This window comes from Protopterus annectens, chromosome 1.part1, assembly GCF_019279795.1.
Source record: "Protopterus annectens isolate FY-2018-M chromosome 1.part1, PAN1.0, whole genome shotgun sequence".
In the NCBI taxonomy this organism is placed as follows: Eukaryota; Metazoa; Chordata; order Ceratodontiformes; family Protopteridae; genus Protopterus; species Protopterus annectens.
In genome coordinates, this window is record NC_056726.1 from 843,266,067 (window position 1) to 843,290,545 (window position 24,479).

The 24,479-nt window shown below is 40.9% G+C and overlaps 1 protein-coding gene across 5 annotated transcripts in view; it reads left to right on the plus strand.

The window, feature by feature from the left end:
• LOC122807733 (long-chain-fatty-acid--CoA ligase ACSBG2-like) overlaps window positions 1-24,479 on the plus strand; it is a 1,512,114-nt gene that overhangs the window by 561,153 nt on the left and 926,482 nt on the right. For 4 of the 5 annotated variants that reach the window (XM_044078719.1, XM_044078736.1, XM_044078746.1 and 1 more), the window contains one exon: window positions 1,187-1,305. In XM_044078719.1, the coding sequence (XP_043934654.1) occupies window positions 1,208-1,305 (98 nt within the window). In that variant the 5' untranslated portion in view covers window positions 1,187-1,207. The remainder of the gene's footprint in view (window positions 1-1,186; window positions 1,306-24,479) is intronic. The other variant, XM_044078754.1, reaches the window with a different exon arrangement.

Consider the following 24,479-nt stretch of genomic DNA (forward strand, 5'->3'; position numbering starts at 1 on the left):
CCTGAATTTAAGAACTATTTATAAAAGTAGTTATTAAGGGTGTCACTTGAGGATTTGTATTATGGATTTTCAACAGTGACATTTCCTAGGAATAAGTGTTGCCTTTCCAGCACTGAGTTGCAGTTCCACAACCAAAGCCTGTGGCTGTAGAAGTGAAGCTTTACTGCAGCTTAGCATCATTTATGAACATTTTCAACGTGGGGAGGAGTTGGATTATCTCCATATTGTATCAGTTTTGTCTGTTTCACAGGGACTTGCTGTGTTATTTATGAAGATAGTGAATAAAAAAGGCCCTAATACGGAAACTTGAGGGACCTCAGGTGTCACAGAAAATGGAGGCCTGACTGACTGGTACAATTAACAAATAACTGATATGCCACTAGTAGCAAATTGTGACAGATAGTTAAGATACATTTTTAGTTGTATGTTTTTTTCACATTACATCTGGGATGCTAACCTCTTCCCTTCTGCCCGAAGTATAGGCTATATGCTCTGCAAGTAGTCCTGAAAGGTGGATGTGCTTGCCTTTTCTAACATATGTATTGTATTAAAGTTGTGCTGTGATTAGAAACTTAAAAAAAAACCATGCGTCAACCTGAAAGTGTCGTAGAGACATTACATAATATGTATGATCTGACTATACAAGGAATGGCATAGTCTTTAAGTGACTTTTAGATACATCAGCTCTGCAAAAGTTTTATACCAGTTTTGTGATGCAAGAAATGTTGAATTTCTGATGTAACGTGATGCTTTTTTAGTTCTACTACTACAATTTACCCTGTACATTCTACAGGCTTTGATTGCAAGAGGTCCTTTTTGGCCCAGTTCATTTGTGCAGCTAGCAAAAATAAACATTCTATGCGAATATGAAATTTGGTTTTACAAATTTTTTTTACAGTGTTTATTCTTCAATTGGAGTTATAAGAGGATATTGTCGGTTTGTGGAGAAATATTGAAAACCACCACACTTATAAATGTGCATTTAATTGGCAAATATTTTACTGTTTTTTTTTTCCACAGTTACATCATCATTTCTTTGGACAGGACAGTCTCATATTCCAAGTTAGACAGCAAAGCCAGATACTGTTTTTATTCTGAAAAAAACATCTCAGTATACATGCACTTTGGAACTGCATGACAGTAGAATGACAGTGCTTTCAAACATTCTGTTTATCTTTTTGAACAGAGATACATTATACTTTCAAGAATGTCTATGAACGGTGTTGGACCTGTTACAGAAGATACCACAGCATTCTCTGTGACTGAAAGCCCTGAAAGGTCAGTTGGCGAACTGAATTCAGACAGGTATTTTTTGTACTAATTTTACATTAACCTTTATGTCATCACATCATGACAATGTTAGACTTCAAGTTACCACATTAGTTTTCTTGGCAGTATCACTTTCCTCCTTTTGCTATGAGGCATAGGTTTTTCTCTTCCATTATTTTCAAGCTGCCATTATGTAGTTACAATGCTGTGTGTAAGGAAATTACTGGTCATGTTCCCTATGGCTAGATGAATGGCAATTAAACAATAACCGATGACGTAGGTGTGGTTTAATCATGAGGGCGAAGCCTGACTGATTAAATAAAGCCAACCATGGGTAAATATTAATGTACCACACCATGGAGTCAGTTACTGCTATTATAAAATGAAGAAAAAAGAACTTACTTTTCTTAAATAATGTCTTTGTATAATGGCGCCGTACTGTCCTTCCGTGGCTGGCACTTTCCTGCTGCCTTTTTTTGATGTACTGCGCATGCGTATAGTATTTGCATTCCCATACATACCCGGTACATCAGTGCTTTGGAAAGGAAGCAACGGAGACCAGAACGCCTCTGTTTCTCCATTTTTGTTTTCTTTTTTTTTTTTTATATTAAAAAATAAATTTCAGACAGTTTTGGGGTAGGAGAGAGACAGAATTGAGGAAATACAAAGAAAATCAGATATTTGTCTTTAATTTTAAATAACCTACCTGATTTTCCTAGTATTTTCTCCATCCTGTCTCTCTCGTATGTCTGGAGTCTGGATTACAGAAAAACAAAATATATATATATAAAACGTACAGAATATAATAATGGAAAAAAGTCTGGGCAACCGGACTTTTTTCCATTGGTATATTCTCAGATTTACAACGGGCGCGCTAGTTGGGCAGGCCGATCAGTGTGCTTGTTTCAGAATATTAATGGCCAGTCAATGTATAATAGTTTAATTTATTACCTAAGTGAATGTTCACAGATGCCTCTCCATCTTGTGTCATGGCTCTGTAAAGTGTGGGTAAGAGGTCTTTAAGGGTTGTCCACTATGCAAACCGTCTTGTCTATGGCATGCAGTACATTGCTTAGTAGAAATGCATTATGTTGCAAGTTTACTATAGCTAGAAACTGACTGTGGTCTTGGAAACTGCTTAGATGCCCTAGAAATGCAAGATTCCTCCCTTATGACTCAGAAGACTAGGTAGCAGTTCTTTTGACACATCTTATTAGATTTTAAGCTCACTACCATTCTGTAACTGTTGCTCAGCATTCCTGCATCTTGTGTTACATGTTAATTTATAGAGATATCCAATATAATCCCACACAGTTTTTTTTAAGCAGTTATTAAATTATCACTTAAAACACAGGCATACATTAAAAGAAAAAAAAAAACAAACCATATAAATTTTTTCCCATTTACATACATTATGTACCACATACATTTTCTTTCTTTATAGCTATCTTCAGTCCAATTTTCATAAATTGCTGAATTCCTGCGCTGCCTTCTTTTAAACCTCACTCCTCCTCTTCCTGAACATTATTCTGTATGTATCAGTCCCACAGTTTCCATTTCAATTTATTTGTGTAATTTGCTCCTTTCCTTTTCTGAGGATCCCACTTCCAGTTCTTTTTATAATATTCATTACTTCAAATACAGTTAGTTTAAACTTTGATTTCCATTTTCCAGTATTTTTTTTTGTCAGGTAACAATTAAACATAAGTTCTGACATGTACAGGCAATTCAGATCCTGTATCCAGTGCAAAAATAAATAAAAAATCATATCCTTAGTTACAATCATTCGCTCATCCAATATATCTGATGAGTACTTTGTAGGGAATTTTTAAAATCTGCCAATTCATCATACTCTCAAAACACATTCCAAGTTACCTCTTCTTTCCCATCACACGTCCAGCATTGTCTATCTACATGAGGAAAAATGCTTTGAAGTCTGCTTGAGGTATAAAAATACGTATGCAGACAATTCCAAGCAAAGATCCTAAACCTTCTGGACTGGCATACTTGGGAGCCATACATATGTACTCCCACCATCATTCTCTTGTCATGTTCTCCCAAGCAAAAGGAAAAGGTCCCCTGACATTCTATCCAGTCAAAGGGAGGCAACAGCTCTAGAAATTTGAAAACTGCTAGACAAGAGAGTCATCCAAGAGGTCCCACCAGACCGGAAAGGATTCAGAACCTGGTCAAGATTCCTTTTAGTGCCAAATAAAACAGGGGACCTGAGACCAGTTATGGATCTTAGCAAACTGAATCACTTTGTAAAGAACTCAAAGTTCCAAATGGTTATGGTTCAGTTCCATTCTGTCAATTCTGCAAAAGAATGATTGGATGTGCTCTGTTGATCTTAAGGACACATACTATCATATCAAGGTGAATAGGTGCTCCTGAAGATATCTGCACTTTCGGCTAAGATATCTGCACTTTCGGCTAAGATATCTGCACTTTCGGCTGGGGACGAGTCAGTTCAGAGACCTGCCCCTTGGTCTCACTACAGCCCCCATGGTGCTTACCAAATGTATGGCAGTGGTAGCAGCTCACTTGAGGTTGCTAGGATTCCGAGTATTTCCGTACCTAGACAACTGGCTCCTCGCCTCCCCAACTAGGCATCTCCTCATAAAATCGAGGGACTACTTGCTCCAGTTATGTCAATTCCTAGGCATCACAGTCAACTTTTGAAAATCAAACTTCAGCCTGTTCAGAGCCTGGAATTCATAGGTGCTTATGTGGACACAGTCGGTCAGACAGCATTCCTTCCACCGAACAGAGTACGGACCATCAATTGTCAAGTAAAGCAAGTTATTTCACACCCTCCTTCAGCAAGATTGATTCTTTAGACTTTAGGGTTACTGGCATGGACAGCGAAGTGGTGCTGCGGTTTGCATTATTGCTTCAAAGCAAGAGGTTCTCCGGTTTGATTCTTGGCTGAGGTGGCTTGTGTTTGGAGTCTGCATCTTTCTGGTGCTCCAGTTTCCTTTCACATTACAAAGACATGTGTGGAGCGTTTCTCCCCTGGACTCTGCTGAAAATTGGCTTGTTCCAAGTCGGACTTTCCCAGTAAACAAATGTTAAATAAATAAATAACCTTGGTTCCTATGGCTTTTGGTTTTATATGCACATTCTTCAATGGACGCTAGCTGTTCAGTGGTCAGTTCTTTGCCATCCCTTGTCTTCACCAGTAAAACTCGCACAAGTAAGCAAAGACCACCTGCATTGGTGGATTCAGTGAGATGTAGTTTCTCAAGGCTGCCCTCTTGTTTTTCCACCTCCAGCAGCCACGGTAACCGTGAACACCTTCCATTCGGGGTGGGGGCATTTCTTGGGAAGAATGGTCCAAGATGCATGCTCCCCAGAAGAGACCAATTCACACATCAGTGTCCTGGAGATGAGAGCAGTCCTGCTAGTGTTGCAGGCCATTTAGGGATGCCCTCCCTCTTGGGATGAGTGCAGTTCAAACTGACAACATGTCTGTGGTCTGCTATATCAAACAACAGGGGGGAGCCCAATCTTATCTCCTTTGCCTAAAAGCAATGAATGTGTGGCAGTGGATGATCTCCTCCAACTGCTTTCCTATGGCAGCACACATCCCAGGGAAATCCAACATGCTAGCAGACAAACACAGCAGGTCTATTCTGATGCCTCACAAATGGTTTATCAGTTAGTGGGGGAGAGGATTTTCTGTCGATGGGATCAACCTTGCTTGCCGTGTTTGCCTCTCTCTGTACAACATGAAGAGCAGCAGATTCTTTGCCCTGATCCCTCCTCAGGGGAAGTCACCAGGAGATGCTGTAGTCCACATTTAGCCCTCATGTCTCCTTTGTGCTCATCTCCCGGTACCTGTAATTCACAAATTCTTACAGATGACACTTTGGTTGAAGAGCACTGTTATTCTGATTTGCCCCTTTTGTGGCCTCAAGTGAGGTTCCTTTTCTTTTGGTTTCACCTTTGATATCCACCTTGAATTCAGGACCCCAGTTTAGACCTTCTCTCTCATCCCACAGGAATGGCTGACGCAGACATTGCAGGCCTCAAGTTGGCTGCATGGTTTCTCTAATTACATTTATGGTTAGACAGCCCAGGCTTTCTCACGACTGGTCCAGCAGCTGTTACTATCATCCCAGAAGGCCTCTGTCAGGAAGTTCTACAAGCATAAATGGAAAAGATTCTCCGTTTGGGCTCTCCAGAGGGAATTAGACCCCTTTACCTTCCCTATTGCTGCTGTTCTGGAGTTTTTAGCATCTGTTTTTCAAGAAGGGGCTAGTTTCTGTACTATCAAAGTGCAGTTGGCAGCAATATCTAATTTTAATTCAGGTGAAAATGTTTCTTCATCAAAATTTTGCAAGGCTTTCCTTAAAGGTCCTTTTTTGCTTAGACCCCCAGTGAAGGATCATACCCCACCATGGGATTTAATGGTTTTACTACAGGGTTTAATGCTGAGTATATTTGAGCTGTCTGCTATATCCGACCTAAAATTTTTATCTTTTAAAACTGCTTTTCTAGTGGCTTTTATATTTGCAAGACAAGTATCCAAGTTCCAGGCTGCCTCTTCAAAATCCCCATATTTGATCCTCCACAAAGATAGTTACCTTATGGAGCAATCCATCCTTCTTACCTAAAGTAGCCTTGGAAGTGAATATTAACCAAGTCATTAATATGCCTATTTTCTTTCCCAGCTTTGCTAATAAAGTTGATTACATAGAGAAAAAAATTGCACTGGATGTCTCCAACCTGTGTAACACAACACAAATTCAAACAGAAACACAAGAAAAAGTGGAGTCTCTGAATCCTTTTCATGAAACTTTAATACCACTGGTTAAGTGCTTTCAGCCAAAAATATTGGCGGCCTTCAGGTTCCTTCATGAGAATGATTCAATGACTCCACTTTTTCTTGTGTTTCTCTTTGAATTAAAGTTGAATACATGCTTCATCTCTTGGAGGTGCATAGAAAGCTCCACTTTTATCTCCATAGAACAAAAGATTTCAGAAAGACAGATCAATTGTTTGTCTCATTCTTTCCCAACAAATTGGGTAGACCAGTTTCTAAAGTTACTGAAGCCAGGTGGCTGACAGACTGCATATCCTTTGTTTATGGTAAACAAGATTTGTCTTTACACATACGTCCTAAAGCACACTCCACCAGGTCCATGGTGACTTCATTCACTTTCTGGTCTAGGACTTCAACTGATGACATTTGTGCCTTATGTACTTAGTCCAATGCTCATACATTTATTGCTTGTTGCAAATTGGATTTGACTTCCAGAATCAGGGCTGCCTTTGGTTCTGCAGTACTTGGGAATATCCTTCCATGACGGCCACCCAAGGTTCACGTAGCTGGGGAATTTGCCCCATCAGTTGAGGAATTAATAAAAATAGATATTAAAGTTGTGTACTCACCGTACCTATGCATCTGTGTTATCCATGTTCATTTTTCCTCAGCTTTCCATCCTCCTTCCCCATTCCATTTTCTTCCTGAAGTGACCTTACGTTTGTTGTGGAAGCTGTGTTCCATGTTTGAGCCCCTGTGCTTTCTACCAGCCTTCCTTCTGTCTTGGCCTAAGTCTAGTTCTTCCTGTTTGTTTTGGGGCAGCAAACTTGTTCTGAGGTATTACTGGGTAACTGGTACATTATAGGTAAAGGGAGGAGTTCGAGAGTTGAATCCGTGAGTCTAGTAAATGTGTCCGAGTCCACCCACAAGTTTAACACACGCAACAAAAGTCCAGCCTTTTTCAGCCACTTTTTCTTGCAAAACCATGTTTTATAAATGTGATTAATGCTCTAGTTTCCCATTTACTCATTAATTTCAGCGTTGATGGTTGTCTTCTTGTTCATCTCCATGGTACTAAGGTATCCAAGTTAGAATTTCATCAAATGTGAGCAGTATAGCACTGCTGGAAAATGTAGGTGTTGTGGAGAGTGTGACAAGATGCATTATCAGCACTTTGGGTCATCATGGCTAACCCGAGTGTGATAAACACTCAGAGCTGGAGTTTGATTCATGACAATATTTAATCAGTACAGCTCTTTGTGGAGAAACTGCAGGCCTTTACAAGATGTGCAGCAGTTTAACATAATGCTGGTCTTGACTGATCCTTTTTATAGCTATGTGATGAGTGAGTTGAATTAGTGGGCATACTCAACTTTTTTCATATTACAATCCAGATTGCTTCACTGCTTGTATCATATTTATCTGATACATTTCTTTTCTTTTTATGCTTCAGACCTTGTCGTCAAAGAAAAAAGCTGTTCATACAATCTCTGTGCAGGTTACCATTGTTATCCACCCTGTATGTCACCTACCTGTGCCACATGTAAAGGTACTGGGGATGTTGAATTTCTCTGCTTTTGCTGGCTAAGTTTGGGACATTAGTGAATGCCAGCCTCACAGTATGCATCATTTGAAGTGAACTGGTCTCCTTTTACCCCGTTTACAGTTAATAAATACTAAATGAACATTTTCCAGTCTGTGCTACATACTTGTGTTCTGTGGTTTATGTAGCAGTTGGTATGCCATCCCTTCTAATGTTGACTTGGTGAATTTCAAATGTAGGAGGTGTTTTGTCAGTGCCATTTCTCCTGATGCACATAGCTTTTTTTTTTTTTTATTTATTTTTTTACTATTGACTGTCCACACCATTGTTTGCTGTTTAGCGTTGAGCGGTATGAATGAAACATTGTAATGCAACTCTTTTGTCACTCCTGATTTATGTAATTTTGCCACACGATCTCTAAGCCTTAACTTGGTATGTTTATTTATTTATTGACATTTAATTACTGGGAAAGTCCGAGTGGGTAGGAACCTATTTTCAGAGGAGGCCTGGGGAAAAAAGCTCCAGTTTTATTGTTTAGAGCTAATTTATGAAGAAACCATTTATAGCATGCAGTCTTCAGCAGCAGTGACACAACAGTTCTGAAAAAAAAAATGATTTCTGCAGTTACTTGAACTCCTTGTTTCAAAACAGGAGCCTTCATATTTTACTTCATATCTTACTTGCTTTTTTCATTTACTATCTATTCTCCTCAATGCTGCTGTCGGTCTGAGATGCAGTCAAGCTTGGTTGTAGTCCTATAGAATTTGCCAAAGTTTTTTTTTTTTTGACAAAGGGTAGGCTTCAAGCTCCACAGTCACTAACAGCCCATAGAAGGGGACAGGACATAGGTGCTTGCATCTTAAAAATAGAGAATATCAAAATAAGACAAAATGGTTGCTTGCTTATTAAGGTGTAGTGCTGAAATAAGAATTTTGCTTTGTAAAAAAAAAAAAACATTACACAGTGGAATCCTCTGTGATATTGCTGTCAGTTACAGGTATCTTGAAATAGTCAGATTTTTTTAGTGTGTTGAATAACTGTCTTACCAAAACTTTCATCCAACTAATGAAAAATGGAAAATTATGAATTTTCTTGCCAGCATGTAATGGAAAATTGTTGTCAAATATTTTCATATCACATTCTTTTTGGGAGGAATTAATAGAAGTGTTTGTAGTCATCCACCAGAATAGGCTAATTCTTTTTAGCTGTTCTGCACAAGTTATAGGTTCAGAGACGGTTGCTGTGTCAGCATAATTCTTGAACTCTCCTACACTTCAACATGCAACAGAGAATATACTGTTTAGGAGGACAGCAACAGTTGTGATGTGGTTTTGTTAGGCACACCAAGTCTGAAAAGTTCACCTTACTAAAATGGTGCATGTTTGTGGCTGCACTACCTTGTCTACAGGTGCACTCAAGCATTGTGACAGTACAAAGAGTGCTGATTTCTTTGGCAAGGTCACCTGCTTTGCTGCTCTTATTATTATTGATCCTGATTGATGAATTCACAACATTTTGATGTGTAAGGCGGGTGATATTAGAAAAGTTGTTTTGTAGCAAAAACATAATTTTTTTCTGGATGGTAAGCATCGTAATTATTAAGAATGAGAGACGTTTGTGCTTCCTCCTCCATATTGAGTTCTAATTTCTAACCTAGCCCCTCAGAATAGGAATGGTTGCTACGTCCACTGGGCACATCTTGCTTCCTTGTACTTCCTAGTAACAAGTGAAGGCATTTCAGTGCCATCCATTTTTCAGTACATCAGAACAAAAATGCAATGTGTCATTTCTTTTCATCAGGAGCAGGATCACAGAAGAATGCCAAAGTGCCATCAGGGATTGTTCTAAAGTATATGCCAGTGTCACAACAACTGGACATTTGGTCAGTTTGAGAATTCATGAGTACGTTGAGCAACATAGTTTCTGACTAGGTAGTTACACCTGTTTCATCTTTGCCTTGTGATTCGCCCCAACATTTTTTAAACTAAAATGTAAATTTTTTTTCCATAGAAAGACCAACCCAATTGTAGCAGTGAAACGCACGATGAGGTGGCCATTCCACTGCTCTGTGATAGTCAGCAAATTGTGGGCTATTTTTGGATGCATCAGCTAAACCATGAGTACATGAGCTCTGCACAGGCTTGTCTTTACCATCTGTGTTTTTGTTCATAACTGGGTTGAGATCACTCTGGTAAGCTTTTTAAATGTGATCCTCCTGTCATGGTTTAAGTGAGGATGCCGACTCAGTGCCCCCACCACATAGACATACCTTGACAAATCTTCGTGCATTTATAGCTGTGCGTTGGGCAAGAGGGGCACTTATGTCCACCTAGTATTTTCAACTAATTAATATATACACAAAAACACACATATGCACGTATATATATATATATATATATATATATATATATGTGTGTGTGTGTATATATATATATATATATATATATATATATATATGTGTGTACACACACACAAGGCATGGGGAACTGGGGAACTGACTTTGCACAATGCGCAAATGCGAGTCTTATCTCAGCAGGATAAAAGGCTTTTACACAGTTAATTGCTCGGGTCAATCAGGTAAAACACTAATCGCTCGGGCTAATCAGGTAAATCACTAAGGCTTTTACCAGAAGTTTCCAACTTGGATGCTTTGAATTCCTTGGAAATAAATTCACTAACCCTGAAATGTTCAACAAAATACAGACAAAAGTGCACAACACAGAAAAACTTTGCATAACTACTAACATATTAGAATACACTGCTCTCTACTCACACTGCATTCTTACAGAAAGGCCCCCCAAACCAAGAATCTGCAAGCTGCAGTTAATATCCAAAGTTATAGGATCAAGGGTTCACAGATTTATTGGCGGTTACTATGCTAATGGCCATAGGACCTTTACCAGGCTAGCCATGTTATACCAGTGTTCCCACAGGCCATTTTTCTTTTGCCTAGACTTCTGCGAAATAGATTCCAAATAGTAAAGGGTCCAGCATAAACCTATAAACCCATGTAGTAGTACCATAAACATTCAAGAAATAACTAATAAATGAAAGGTATAATATGATGTGGCATTAAATCCCCCCATAGACTGCTTCAGTAGTTTCCCATGTATGCACAACCACCAAAATGAAACAATTCCCCTAATAACCACACCCTCAGTAGTTTGACCATGTATGCACAAAAAGCAAATGACATCAAAATGAATAATTTCCCCTAGGTTCCCTTAAGCAATTTGTTCATGTATGCAAAAACACCAAAATGAAACATTTTCCCAAATGACCTATTCAATAGCCAGTCCATTTATGCGCGTAAGGAGCAAATTAAATCAAAATGAATAATTTCCCCCAATGTTCCCTTAATTACATTTCCATGTATGTAAAGCACAAAATTAAAACATTTTCTCAAATGACTTTTTCAGTAGTCTGTATGCATAGTAAGCACAAAATTACATCAAAATGAATAATTTCCCCCAAGGATCCCTTGTGTGCTTTGTCCATATATGCACAAGCACAAAAATGAAACATTTTTCCCAACAACCCCTTCACTACTTTGTCTATGTAAGTACAAGCAATAAAATGAAACATTTTCTCCAGTGACCCCTACAGTCAGGTTTGTCCATGTAGCACAAGCACCAAAATGAAACATTTTCTGCAAGGACCCCTTTAGTCAGTTTTGTCCATGTAAGCACAAGCAAGAAAATGAAGCATATTATCCAATGACCCCCCTCAGTCAGGTTTGTCCATATATGCACAAGCACCAAAATGAAACATTCCCGTAACAACCCTCTCAGTAGTCTGTCCGTGTATGCACAAACACTACCAAATGACACCAGACTGAATAATTTACCCCAAGGATCCCTTAATTACTTTCCCATGTATGCACAAGCACAAAAATAAAGCATTTTCCTCAACGACTTCTTCAGTAGTGTGTTTGTATGCATAGTTAGCACCAAATGACATCAAAATGAATTATTTCCCCCAAGGATCCCTTGTGTACTTTGTCCATGTATGCACAAGCACAAAAATAAAACATTTTCCCCAACAAACCCCTTCATTACTTTGTCTATGTAAGCATGAGCAATAAAATGAAACATTTTCTGCAATGACCCCTTCAGTAAGGTTTGCTCATGTAGGCACAAGCACCAAAAATGAAACATTTCCCCTAGCAACCCTCTCAGTAGTCTGTCCATGTATGCACAAGCACTACCGAATGGCATCAGAATGAATCATTTCCCCCAAGGGTCCCTTAATTACTTTTCCATGTATGCACAAGTACAAAAATAAAGCATTTTCCCCAATGACTTTTTCAGCAGTCTGTCTGTATGAGTAAAAACAAAAGTACATCAAAATGAATCATTTCCGCAGAAGTTCCCGTAATTACTTTTCCATGTATGCGCAAATACAAAACCATTACTGTGCAGTTAGCAAACAAAAAATAGAAGATAAAATGGATAAATACTGGCTGCAGAGTAAAAATAAAATTACATCAAAATGAATCCTTTCCCCCAAGGATCAATTGCGTAGTTTGTACATGTGTGCACAAGCACAAGCATTTTCCCCAACCCCAACAACCCTTTCAGTACTTTTCTATTTATGCATAAGCACTGAAATGAAAAATGTTTCCTTTCGCCAACGAACTTTTCACTGCCTTATATTAGACCCAAAACCTTCACCTAGTGGCTTTCCCGCCCAGTTACCAAAGTCCTAACAAAAAAAAAATAACTGGATAAAATTGATAGAACACTGGCTGCAGAGGCTACAACTGCCTGCAATAACTTAAGACAGTAATATATTCAACATACCACCACCACAGCACTGACAGCAAATGGACTTCAGTTCACTTCAAGCTCTTAATCTTTTACACTTCTTCAAAAGAAAGAAACAACAAACTTCAGTTCACTACTCACTCTCGATTGATTGAGGAGGGAAGGAAGTCTGGATTTATAGCAAGCATAAAAAGTGCTGGAGCTGGTAAGGTCACAGAAAGAATACAACGGGTTTAACTGGCATTTTTTACACTGTGACTTGCCACTGAACCCTGACCAGACTGAGCTATTTAGTTAGGCAAGGGGGGAGCAGACCAATGCACCTGCTTAGTGCAGTATAGCCCAGTCTCCAGAATTTCAAGTTTTACCCGCCACACAAGTGGAAGTTAGTGGAGGAAGCCAGCAGTAGAGGCAGAGCGCAACAGTGCGAGCTATCGGATCCTAATCCGATTAAACTTCAATTTAGTCATTTAAGGATTCTATTTAAACAATTTAAGAAACAAACAGGTTAGCCTACTCAACTCAGATTATTCCAGTCAACAAACTGAAATAAGTACCACCTGTATTGACTAACTACAGTACTACATGCCTACTAGTTTGCTTCCTTTACCTGTCACTGCCTGGCTGTACTTTGGGAAGTGACTAGGTGTTTTGCTTGTACTAACATCTGGCTCTTGTTTGTTTCAGCAGAGACAGGTAACACACTACTCTTCCTCAGAATAGTTGTTTAAGAAACACTTCTGAGAAAGTATTTCCAAACTCCTGTCCTGACATCTCTCTTACCCCCTGCCCTGGACCTGGCCCTGCTTGCTACCAAATGAACCTTGTCCTCTGGGTTGTCATTGGTATCGACATGCACTCCTCTTCCTACATCTTTCTAAATATGAACCTTATGACCCAGTTTTGCTATAATCTGGTCTCCCCATTTCCCTTGCAAATAATCTTCTTGATGACTCAGTCTGCAATCACCAAAACCCTCATCTTTGTCTTCCCCCACTTATATTTCCTCCTTTCCTTTCTGTCTCTTCCTGCCAGCAAACAAGTTAAACAAGAAAGACAAGTGTATTAAATGAACTCTTTTAGCCCGCTGCCGCTGCACATTTAGGCTCAGGGATAAGGCATGAGCCTCTAAAAACCAGCCTTTCATGTTTACAACTAATAACATTTGAAAATAACATGCCCATTTCCTTAAGTATTGGCGTGATCTTTTTTCAGGGCTGAATCAATTTATTAAATAATGGATTGTTGGTGCGGGGCAGGCTACCTCATGAGGTCCGAGTAGAAAATTGTCTCTTGCTACATCCCTACTAGAAATTGCATTGCTACTGGCTAGTCCACAGAAGCGATTACTATATTATTTTGCTGAGCTTGTGCATTGCTTCGATTGCATGTGCTTGTGTTCCTATTCTTTGCCAGGAAGACTTGTGCTACCACAATCTCACTCTCTGCAAGAATTACCCAACTTATAACTAACTACAATAAGTACTCTGAGATGAGATGTGGAGTACCAGGGAAAATAAACTTCTCTCTTTGTTCAGTAAGTCATTCTGTTGGTGACAATCTTGCAAGAAATATTTGTAAATTCTCAAAATTTATAACCTGTCCTGCCATGTTATATTAACTACTGTCAAACAAATAATCCAGTCTGAAAGCAAGTGGTGGGTACGGTTTTGTTATATTAGAAATTTGATCTGATGTTGTTGATCTTCGTTCATTCCTTACTGATGGGTTATCAGTTCCGTCCTCGGAACCGAGCCGGCCAATATCAAGCTCGCATCAGCAAAAAAACTCTCGAGCCAAGGTCCTACCCCGAATGCTCTGCTCCCTGTTACCTCAGATAACGTTTGCCAGGTTACTGTACAGCCGTGTCAAGCCACTCTCTCAGCTAAGTGTCTAATTTTTTGAAAGTTTATACATTGTTCTTATCTTAAATTTTCTCAAATGTTTATTCTATTTTCCTACCCTATCGTACACTTTAGACTCTCTCCCATTAGTATTTTCCCTTTATTACCCTCCTTTCTTACCTTGTGGTAATTCTCCATTACCGTCATTGGTAATCCTTCATTTCTCTTCTTACCCTTTTTGGGTAGCTTTTCTTCTTTTTGGTACTGTTCTTCTTCTCCACACAAGTTATGTCGGATAAGAAAAGTAGCTTTGGTTTCAAGCAGTGTAAAGATTGTGGCCGTAAGTTACCGCTTTCCGATGGCCATGACTTGTGTCTACTGTCTTAATGTCTCCCACCTGACTATGGATCCTCCGTGTGGGATTTGTAAAAATTTCTCTACCAGGACTCTTAACGAGAGGAAGAATAAGTTAATTTTGAAAGGTCTCCTCAAGTCTCCTTTCTCTGAGGCTATTTCTGGGTCAGAGGGCTCACCCCCTCCTGTTGAGCCCTGCAAGAGGTGTTCTTCCTCTTCTTCATTGTAGTCGCTCCCTTCTTCTCCCTCTGGAGATCGTAGGGAGTTGACTCATAAGGTGAAATTGATTACTACTTCAGCGCTGCCACCTGTGACCCTTTTGGCTTCAGGTTCTGCACCGCCCCAAATGATTCTAACTACAGCTATGTCTCCTTTAACAATACCGGCACCGGAGTTCCTGGTGCAGACAACTACGGTTCTGAAAGCTCTGTCGCAAACTTTACCGGCACCATCCATACAGGTTCAGTCACCTTCGGCTCCAAGTATGTCTCTTCTGTACTCCACGGCGCAGACATTTTTGGCACCGACGTGATTCAGTGCAGTCCTGCTCGACACCGTCCTTATTGCCTGTGCAGACATTTTCCACTATCGCACCGTACCCTTTGGGGCAGACTTTTGCCTTTACGGTGCAGAGACCTTCAACTACTACAGTGCTGACTTCATCAGCGCAGACTACTTCCACACTGTTTTCTTTGGTGCAGACATCCTCGGCTCTGAGGTCTGCACCTGTTGAATTAGCAAGGACCAAATATTCTCCGTCACTGGATCCTTTTGCTATCAGTCAATATAGTCCTTCCCTAAAAAGGCCAGAATCGCCATCAGCTTTCTGCATGAGGTCAACCAAAAGTATTTCTGAACAGGATGTGTTGCGGCTTGTTGACCAGTTGCTTGTGGCCAGAGGTCTCTCCCAACCGTCAAAGTCCACGTTCCCTCATTCAGGTGAACGCATATCTCCTCAAACCCCGACATACACTCCTCCTTTGACTTCTACTCAAGTTTCGAAGCCTATTAGTCCACAGCAGCTTCCCTTCTTCCAACTCCAATAGTGGATCTCACTTTGTAACCAGAGTCGTCCCTGTGGCCCTCGGTGCACTGGGCATCGGGCTGTTCTCAGGCCAGTGGCTGTGCCATGGGAGAGGGCATTCCTGGCTCCATGCCAATTTTTTTTTCTGTGGCACCCTCCAGGGATTCTCTCTCTTATGGTTCACAGTCCTCTTGAGACTCCTGGTCTGGGGGGGGGGGCAGGCTCGTCGGGGCGGGTTGTGACCCTGGTTCCGAGGTTGTCGTGCTCCGTTCCAGGCCCCCATCCCTCCTTGGGTGGGCCAGTCTTCCAGGCCATGGAGAGGGCACTTGCCTCCGCTGGCAAAGCTCACATGTCGGAGTCCTCCCCCCCCCCCTGTGCCGCAACTGTCACAAGCTTCAACCACTGAACAATGGGGACAAGAGCCTCCGGTTTCTCCTCTTCAGGAGGCCCCCTCTTTGCAGTCTTCCCCATAACCTCCCACTGAGGAAGTTTCCCACAAAGTATTGTGTAAGAGGAAGCACATGGACTCCACTGAGGAGTCATTGACTAAAGATACGGATTTTGATGACGGGGAAGGGTCCCCATGGCCACCCTCTGATGAGGTGTCCTTTGGTGACATCCTCAAGATCCTTAGAGGGGGACTGGAAGCCATCTAATCCCTCCTCTGAGGAATCTGTATTCCTGCAGGCTTTTCGTGCCCGGCCCCATACCTCCTGGGTTAACCCGCCTGCCGATGAGTTCGTCCAGCTCATTGTCCGGCACACTTGGAAGGCTCCTGACAGCCTGGAAGCGATACCTAGGAGACCAGATAAAATATTATTGCCCCCAGCTGAGCACCCACATTGGTCCCGAGGTCTTCCAATAGATGCTATGGTGGTGGCAGCTGCAAATAAGAAGGATTTGGCAGAAGAGAGCTAAACTGTCCATCCACCCAACAAAGAGTCCCGGGTGACCGACAGATTAGGGAAACGTGTTTTTGCTTCATTGACCTTCTCTGTAAAGTCTTTGAATTATTTGGCACATTTTACCAGGCTTCAGTGAGATCTTATCAACCAGCACTCTGAAACCTTGTCAGGAGCTGTTTCTGGCAAGGTCCGTGACAACGTGGCTTCACAGATAGCCACCCTAAAGTCCATTTCCAACTGTTCCATGCGTCTTATTTCTCATGCAATGGAAGGGGTGGCTAGAGTGGCAGGCATGGGTATAGTCGCCAGACGACATGCCTGCATGCGCCTTTGCAGACTGCTTTAAGGCTTCCTTCATAAATGCCCCCATAGAGGTTGCTTCTTTGTTTGGCCCTAAAGTCAAAGATACGCTGGCAAGGTGCGAAGGGGATGGCAAGACCCTGTCTGCCATTGGTGTCAGACACTCCACTCCTCAGCGATTCTACTCCAGAAATCAGAGGAGGGGAAAGATCTGGTACAAGAAATCACAGGGTTCTTTCCGGGATGCACGTGCTGAGTTCTCCTCTAGAGGCAGAGGAGGAAACTCCAATGGAAGACGCCTCTTTTGGGGGAGAGGAGGTCCACAAAACTGGAGTTCCAGAGATTCCTTCTCTGGCCAACCCTGTCAGTGCTCCTAAAGCGTTGCCCGACTGCTCACCTCTGGAAGCGGTCGGGGGTCATTTCTCCTTGTACCCCACTGCCTGGCAAAATATAACCACTGACTCTTGGGTACAATGGATAATATCCAGAGGCTATCACATTCCCTTCCATCTTTGCCCAGTCTCATCAAGAGGATTACCCGACGTTCCACCCAGTCAAAGGCAAGCAGCAGCACACGAAATCCAAAAGCTGCTACAAAAAAAGAGTCATCCAGACGGTCCCACCAGACCAGATACGATCCGGTTTTTACTCAAGGTTCTTTTTAGTGCCAAAAAAGACAGGGGGCTGGAGACCAATTCTGGATCTCAGTACACTAAACAAATTTGTAAAAACAGAGAAATTCCAGATGGTCATGGTTCAGTCTATACTTCCTCTTTTGGAAGAAGATGATTGGATGTGCTCTGTAGATCTTCAAGATGCGTATTACCACATAAAAATGGACAAACACTCAAGAAGATACCTCCGCTTCCGCATAGGAGCCAGTCACTACCAATTTCGAGCTCTGCCCTTCAGTCTCCCTACAGCCCCCCGAGTGTTCACAAAATGCATGGCAGTGGTTATCGCTCACTTGCAACTTCAGGGATTCCAGGCATTTCCATATCCCCTCATCTCCCAATTTCTGCAGAAAGCACAACAGTTGGAGAGCAAAGTGATCCTCATTGCTCCATATTGGCCTCGACAAGTCTGGTTTCCCTTCTTCTGGCCTCACCTGCTAGATCAATCGTGGATCCCCAATCCATCCCCGACGTTGATCTCCCATCTGCAGGGTCTGATTCACCCCAATCTAACAACCTTGAAACTGACAGCTTGGTTTCTCCACTTCCAATGATTGCCAGGCATGAAAACCTCTCATTCCCAGTGCGCAATATTCTTATTGCATCTCATAAATCATCCACCAGACTAATCTATCTTGACAAATGGAAAAGGTTCCCTCTATGGGCAGCAAATAAACAGTTAGACCCCTTGTCAGCCCCAGTCTCAGTAGTATTGGATTACTTATCACATCTTTTCCACCCTGGGGTGTCTGCCTCTACTATCCGTGTTCATTTGGCTGCTATCTCAAATTTCCATATTGGTTTTCAAGATTCTTCACTTATGTCAGACAGACTGTGTAAGACTTTCTTAAAAGGGGTTATCCACTTAAAACATCCCTTAGAGAACCGGTTCAACCTTGGGATTTGGCTTTGGTTCTGCAAGCTCCAACAGCTCCCCCCTTTGAACCTGCGTCTTCATGTGATGTAAAATATCTCTCTTGGAAAACCTTGTTTTGATTGCAATCACATTGGCCAGAAGATTGTCAGAACTTCAGGCCTTATGCATCAAACCTCCCTATCTTATCTTCCATAAGGATAGGGTATCACTGAGAACTAATTCTACCTTTTTACCAAAAGTGGTGTCAGAGCGATTTATCAACCAATCTATCGACCTCCCAGTGTTCTTTCCTAACCATTCTAATAAGGGAGAGTATTGCCTGCACTCCTTGGATGTTCATAGGCAGATACGATTTTATATGGACAGAACAAAATCTACTTGTAAATCAGACCAACTGTTTCTGGCTTTTTCTGGACCTAGACAGGGTCATCCTGTATCAAAAGTTACACTGACTTTATGGTTGAGAAATTGTATTACCTTTATCTACAAAAACAATCTCACCTTGCCTCATAGAGTCAAAGTACATTCTATAAAATCTATGGCAACTTCAGCAGCTTTCCATGCTAGGGCTTCCCTTAATGATATTTGCTCAGCTGCAACTTGGGACAAACCTCATACCTTTATTCTTCATTACAAATTGGACTTGCCTCCAGAGGTAGAGCTTCCTTTGGCTCCATGGTGCTCAGGAATGTCCTTCCATGAGGGCCACCCAGGGATACAGGTAGCTGGGGACTCTGTCACATCAGTAAGGAATGAACGAAGATTAACAACATCAGATAAAGAAGTTATGTCTTACCATAACGTTCCACCTGTGTTGTTGATCTTTGTTCATTCATTACTTCCCACCCTCCGTCCCCCATCCGGAGGTTCTTGATTGATCTCATGTCCTTTCTTGTAGGTCTGTTATAACCAGAGGTAGCCTCTGCTTTTATCTATCAGCTTGCAAATTCGATCTGAGGTAACAGGGAGCAGAGCATTCTGGGTGGGACCTTGGCTCGAGAGTTTTTTGGCTGATGTAAGCTTGATATTGGCCGGTTTGGTTCTGAGGACAGAACCAATAACCCATCAGTAATGAATGAACGAAGATGAACAACACAGATGGAACGTTATGGTAAGACATAACGTCTTATTTTGGCATTTACAAATATTATGGCCTCTGCAAGCTACATTATTTCAGAGAGATGCTCAGGGAAAAAACTACCACTGGCTCGTAAATCTTGAGGACAGATGTTCTAGTAAAAGCAACCTGTGTGTTTCAGATCTTTATTTTACCTACCTATCTCGGAGATGGAGTTTGTAAATGAGTTGTCAGCCAGTTGGAGTTGTTTAAAAATATTAATCAAACACTTTAGCTCGCTGCCGTGCCTGCTGTGCATTTATTGATGCAGCTGTCTGATCAGAGATCCGAGATCGCACTACAGTGGGGATCGGGAAATTTAACATTTCCTTCACTGTAGTGCGATCTCGGAGACAGAGTTTGGAATGGTGCAATCTCGGACTCTGAGATGGTACAGAGTAAATGCAAGTCGGATGCTTGGCTGGTTCCGGCACCCTTACGTGCATTCATAGCATTTCTTTGGCCATATGGAGCTATAAACCAGTAATGTCCTGCATTATGGATAACACAATACAGAGATTGTTTTTTAGACACAGTACAGTCATGGTGAGACAAGCCCCTGTACGATGGTAAAGAATCTAGTCACACAGAGGCCCACTCTCATCTCCATTCTTACCAGCATATACTATTTATCCTGAGCCAGCCATTCTAATGCAGTCTGTTCTCCAAACTGTTCGCAGCTAGCCTTGTGGTCTGCTGTATCTACCACCTCTGACAGTTGAATGTAATCACTTGTGTTTCTAACAGTGTACCAGGTAAACAGCTATACTGTATGTATCAACTTTCATATCTAGTGAATATTTCCACAGGAATCCGTTCACCACCATTTTTACATCAGGGCCCCTTATGAATTTTTAGAAATTGACCATTCAGTAACAGCCAGTCATTCTTGTCACAATGCAGTAAATCACAAGACTGGCTTTGAATGGTGTGGTGAATAAACCCTACTAGACTACCAAGTGTATGTTGACAGGCCAGGAATGCTAGGTGTGATGTTTAGAACAGTAAAACTTAGGCGCAATTAGCTAGACTGCATACTAACTCTGCCATCTCAAAATATGTACCCTCCCCTGAGGTGTAGCAGTCTTGGAGTTAGTAGTGGGAATTGGGGAGCATATCTTGCTGTCATGAGTTTTAGGGGTCAGGGCCCCCTATAAAATTGCTTTAAAGGTGCAGTTTTGAATTTACTTTTTTTTGTGAATTTACTTTTTTTCCCCCAAGAAATTGCAGTATCATTTTGGAAGTGGACCTGCAGTATCCACTTTTACACTAATGAAATGGAACACATTCATGCTTAGTGAGAGCAATTCACTGTTAAACTTATGCTTTTGTGTGTAGGTACTTTAACCTAACTTGCAAAACAAAAGGGATTTTCAGTGTGGACTGCAGATAAGACCAAACCTCACGCTGCTTATTCAAAGTTTAATACACAGCCTACTTGCATCATAACACAACATGAAGTTAAAGTAAATTACTCTGTCCTGCATTGATTTTTCAATAAGTCCTTAAGTTATTAGTTCACCTACATAGACGGTCTTATTCGTTCGCACTACATGTCCTGAAAGTATCATTTCCTTCCATATTAGCTATTCAGGATTAAGCATTAACCAGTTTAACTGCAGTGCTGCAAAGCCAAACATTTTCAGTTTAATCAAGCGGGCAGAAGTATTTTCTTGTCACACAAACAGAAAAAATGTAGACTTGCACTGTGTGCCCATATGCAGTAAGTCACATACGTGTGTGCACACGTATACACACAAACTATTTAAATTAAATGCACAAATGCAAAAAATAAAGGAAGTGAATTCCATAATAAATTATGAGACCACGGAATATCATCTGCCTGAAAAGCAAGTGTGTGTTGCTTTGTTTCTTGTCAGACAAAAAAAAAAACACATTTCATGTATGGAGAGTAAATGGATGCAGAACAATGCAGCAAAATTCCGAACTACATGACACCAACATTTTTAAAGTAGCATAACATTTTTTAAACTTTTGCAGGTCCTTAACATCTGCAGGTATTCTACCTACTTAAGGCTGCAGTGAAGGAATGCAAGCCTTGGAAACTGCATGAGAAATCAGTTCCCTTTGCTTGACAAAGTGAACTGTGCCATGTTTTACCAAATGTGTGATTTATGTGTTGCTGTGTGCTACTTTTGCTGAAAGAGGTAAGTGGATCAGTATTAGGGAGGGGTGAGAGTTCTGTGGATTAGATTTGTAGTAAAGACTTTGTAAGGAGATATCTTTAGCGTTGTGTATGTGTGCTTGTGTGTGGGAAGTCTGTCCAATTGCCTTGTGTAGTGGTACCATTAGGGAAAGTTTTTTTAGGGCAAGATGCAGTCCTTGTCCTGCCCGTTTTTACTCCAGTGTATTAACCCTAACGCTGTCCCTACCTATATTCCCAATCCTGCACCTTCCTTCCAAAAAACCCTTTCCCTAATAGCACCAGTATTCAGACAAATGTATCTGATGGTAGCATTGTGTTTTGGTTTTCTTTTTTTCTGTTTCTGTTTGACTGATTACAAAATAGTTTGGATGGTTTTATTTTAATTTTGGTGAGGTTCGGTTTTGGAGATTTTGTTTCTCGAAGAAAGTCAAAGTCTGTCTTTTTTTTGCCATTTGTATTTTATACATCAGGATTTTTAACCGGACTCATGTATATGCACATGCATATATGTGCAGACACACCCAGAAACATCAGTATTCCTATTCTATGACTCCAACCAACTTACTTAGCTGGACAGTGCTCCTAAGTTTCCCCAAAGAAGAGATCCTTGTACCAGGTGCATTGATTAACCAGGAATACCTGGAGAAAACCTATGTGGCCACTGGGAAATCATGCAAACTCCACACAGATAGTGGCTAGAAGTCAGGCTTGAACTCCGCTATAAGGCGCAAACCTTAATCAGTATGACACGATGCTTTGCTTTCAATTCTGAACTCTCAGCAGTGATCAACAAAAATGTACACAAGGCATTTGCAAATTGTAAAGCTTGATAATCTAGTATATGTAAACTGCAAAAAAATTGCTAGGATGGTCCTAAGCATCGTTTTTTAGGCTTTCATCATTCGTGCCATACAGTTAAAAGGGTAGAGATCCATTTTTGGAAGACATTTCTTTTAATTTTTTACACCAGGAAAAAATAGTCTGAAATAATTCAAATTGCTATGATAAGCGAAGACATTATCTTGTGAAAGTCATAATTTGACGCATACTTGGATATTACTTCCTAGTGGTTATCCTCATCAAAATACCATTTTTATAAACTGAAAATACAATAGTCCCTGTAAAATTCCAATGTTACAACTGTGCTTTGTTAATCTTGTACAAAAATTAGGATAGCTGTTCTATGTAGTTATGTAAGAATTAGGATCATACCTCTCAAGTGTACTGAATTCCTTGGTATTTACAGCTTTTGAGGCCAAAATAATGGGGTGCCACACATTTTTGAGTGGCCCCTTTAATTCATGATTTTTATTTTTAAACTTTTATTTATGAATTTAAGTTATGCCTGATATTATCCCGCATCTCTGACATATCTTGCAATGTCATCAGCGTCCAGGGGCGTGTGTGATGACATCAGCTTCATGACTGCCCCTCGGACTTGGAAACTTGGACTGTTTTTGTTTTGAAATTTGAATGGAGTGGTTATTGGTTACTAAGTAAATCCACTCGAGGAGCGCTGTCCGGATTCCAGGAATAAAACCTCTGAAAACAAAGGATTTCCAGCTACGAGATGTGCAGTCATTCCAAAGAACTCCTCCATGATCAGCACCAAAACTTGCAGTATATTTCTCCCCTTTCTTTTCAGTCTGTTACCCTTCTTTCTTGAACACAAAAACTCATTCAGCAAGTTGCTAGTCGCCAGTCTGTTTTCCTTACAATGTTATTTACATTTGGTTTAGCCCATTATCCATTTTCATTTTCCAACCATTTTAGAGGGGCATCAAAAGAATAACAGATTAGCAGATCAATCACTGTTCCTTCCGCTGAGACCCCAATGCCGCTTGACAGGCTGAACTGTGCATGGAATCTGGTTGTAATTATTTTGGGTTCCCTGCATTGAAGATTTTACTCCAGACCCTACATTCCTCCTCCTTGAAATGCCATTGGCAAAGTGAGAGAGTATGAGAAATGCAAGTGGCTGGGTGATATGTTAATCACACTGCATACTCTGGCACCTTGGTGAATAGTAGCATGTCTTGTGTAGTAACGGTGCAGCTACATTACAAACAGCAGCTGTAGTATCTTGCAACATTGTGTTATGTTTTGGTACAGAGTGCTGCAAGGGTATTTTTGTTGGGGGGGTTGGTATTTCTAGGTGAGGGCTTTACAATAATTGATAAGTGTTCAAATAGTATAACACAAAAGCAACAGGGTGTTGGCGGACTGTTGGTCTGTCTGTGTAACCAGACACAGCAGCTTGGTGATATGTGGGTGAGTGCTTTTTGAATTTTAATAATATAATATATTTACTGCTGGGTGTCTGAAGGGGTTTAAAGAACTTAATGGGAAAGTAATCAAACTGTAATGATGTATGTTGTATAGCTTGCTTTAGCTATACAGTTTCTGTATCAGTATCCTATGACAGAAAGGACAGTTGGGCAAATGCTCAAAGTCCAGTTTCTTAAAAGCATTTTTTTTTTGCTTCATGGTGGGGGGCTTGCTCCTGCTGTGTGCATGTGTAGTGTGCAGTGCCACAGCCCGCTTGTATATGTAACTCTGAAATTGCTGTTGTTGAAGAAAGGGGGTTCTCTGACGCACAATTTCAGAGTATACTCTTTGCCCTTAATCGCACTTCTAATTTTCAGAGTTTCACAATTGGCACCATCAGGTCTCCAACATAGAACCAAATCTGTGATGGACATGTGCAGTAAGGGGTCGCACCTTCGACCTGCAACTGTCCCTGATAGGTATTTTGTGAAACATTACAAGGTAGAGAGAAGTGGTGAAGTAAACCCATCACCTGTCTTTTGTACTGCTTCAAGTGTATTTGTGCAAAGAAGGTGGGGCAGGTAGACAATAAGAATAAGTAAT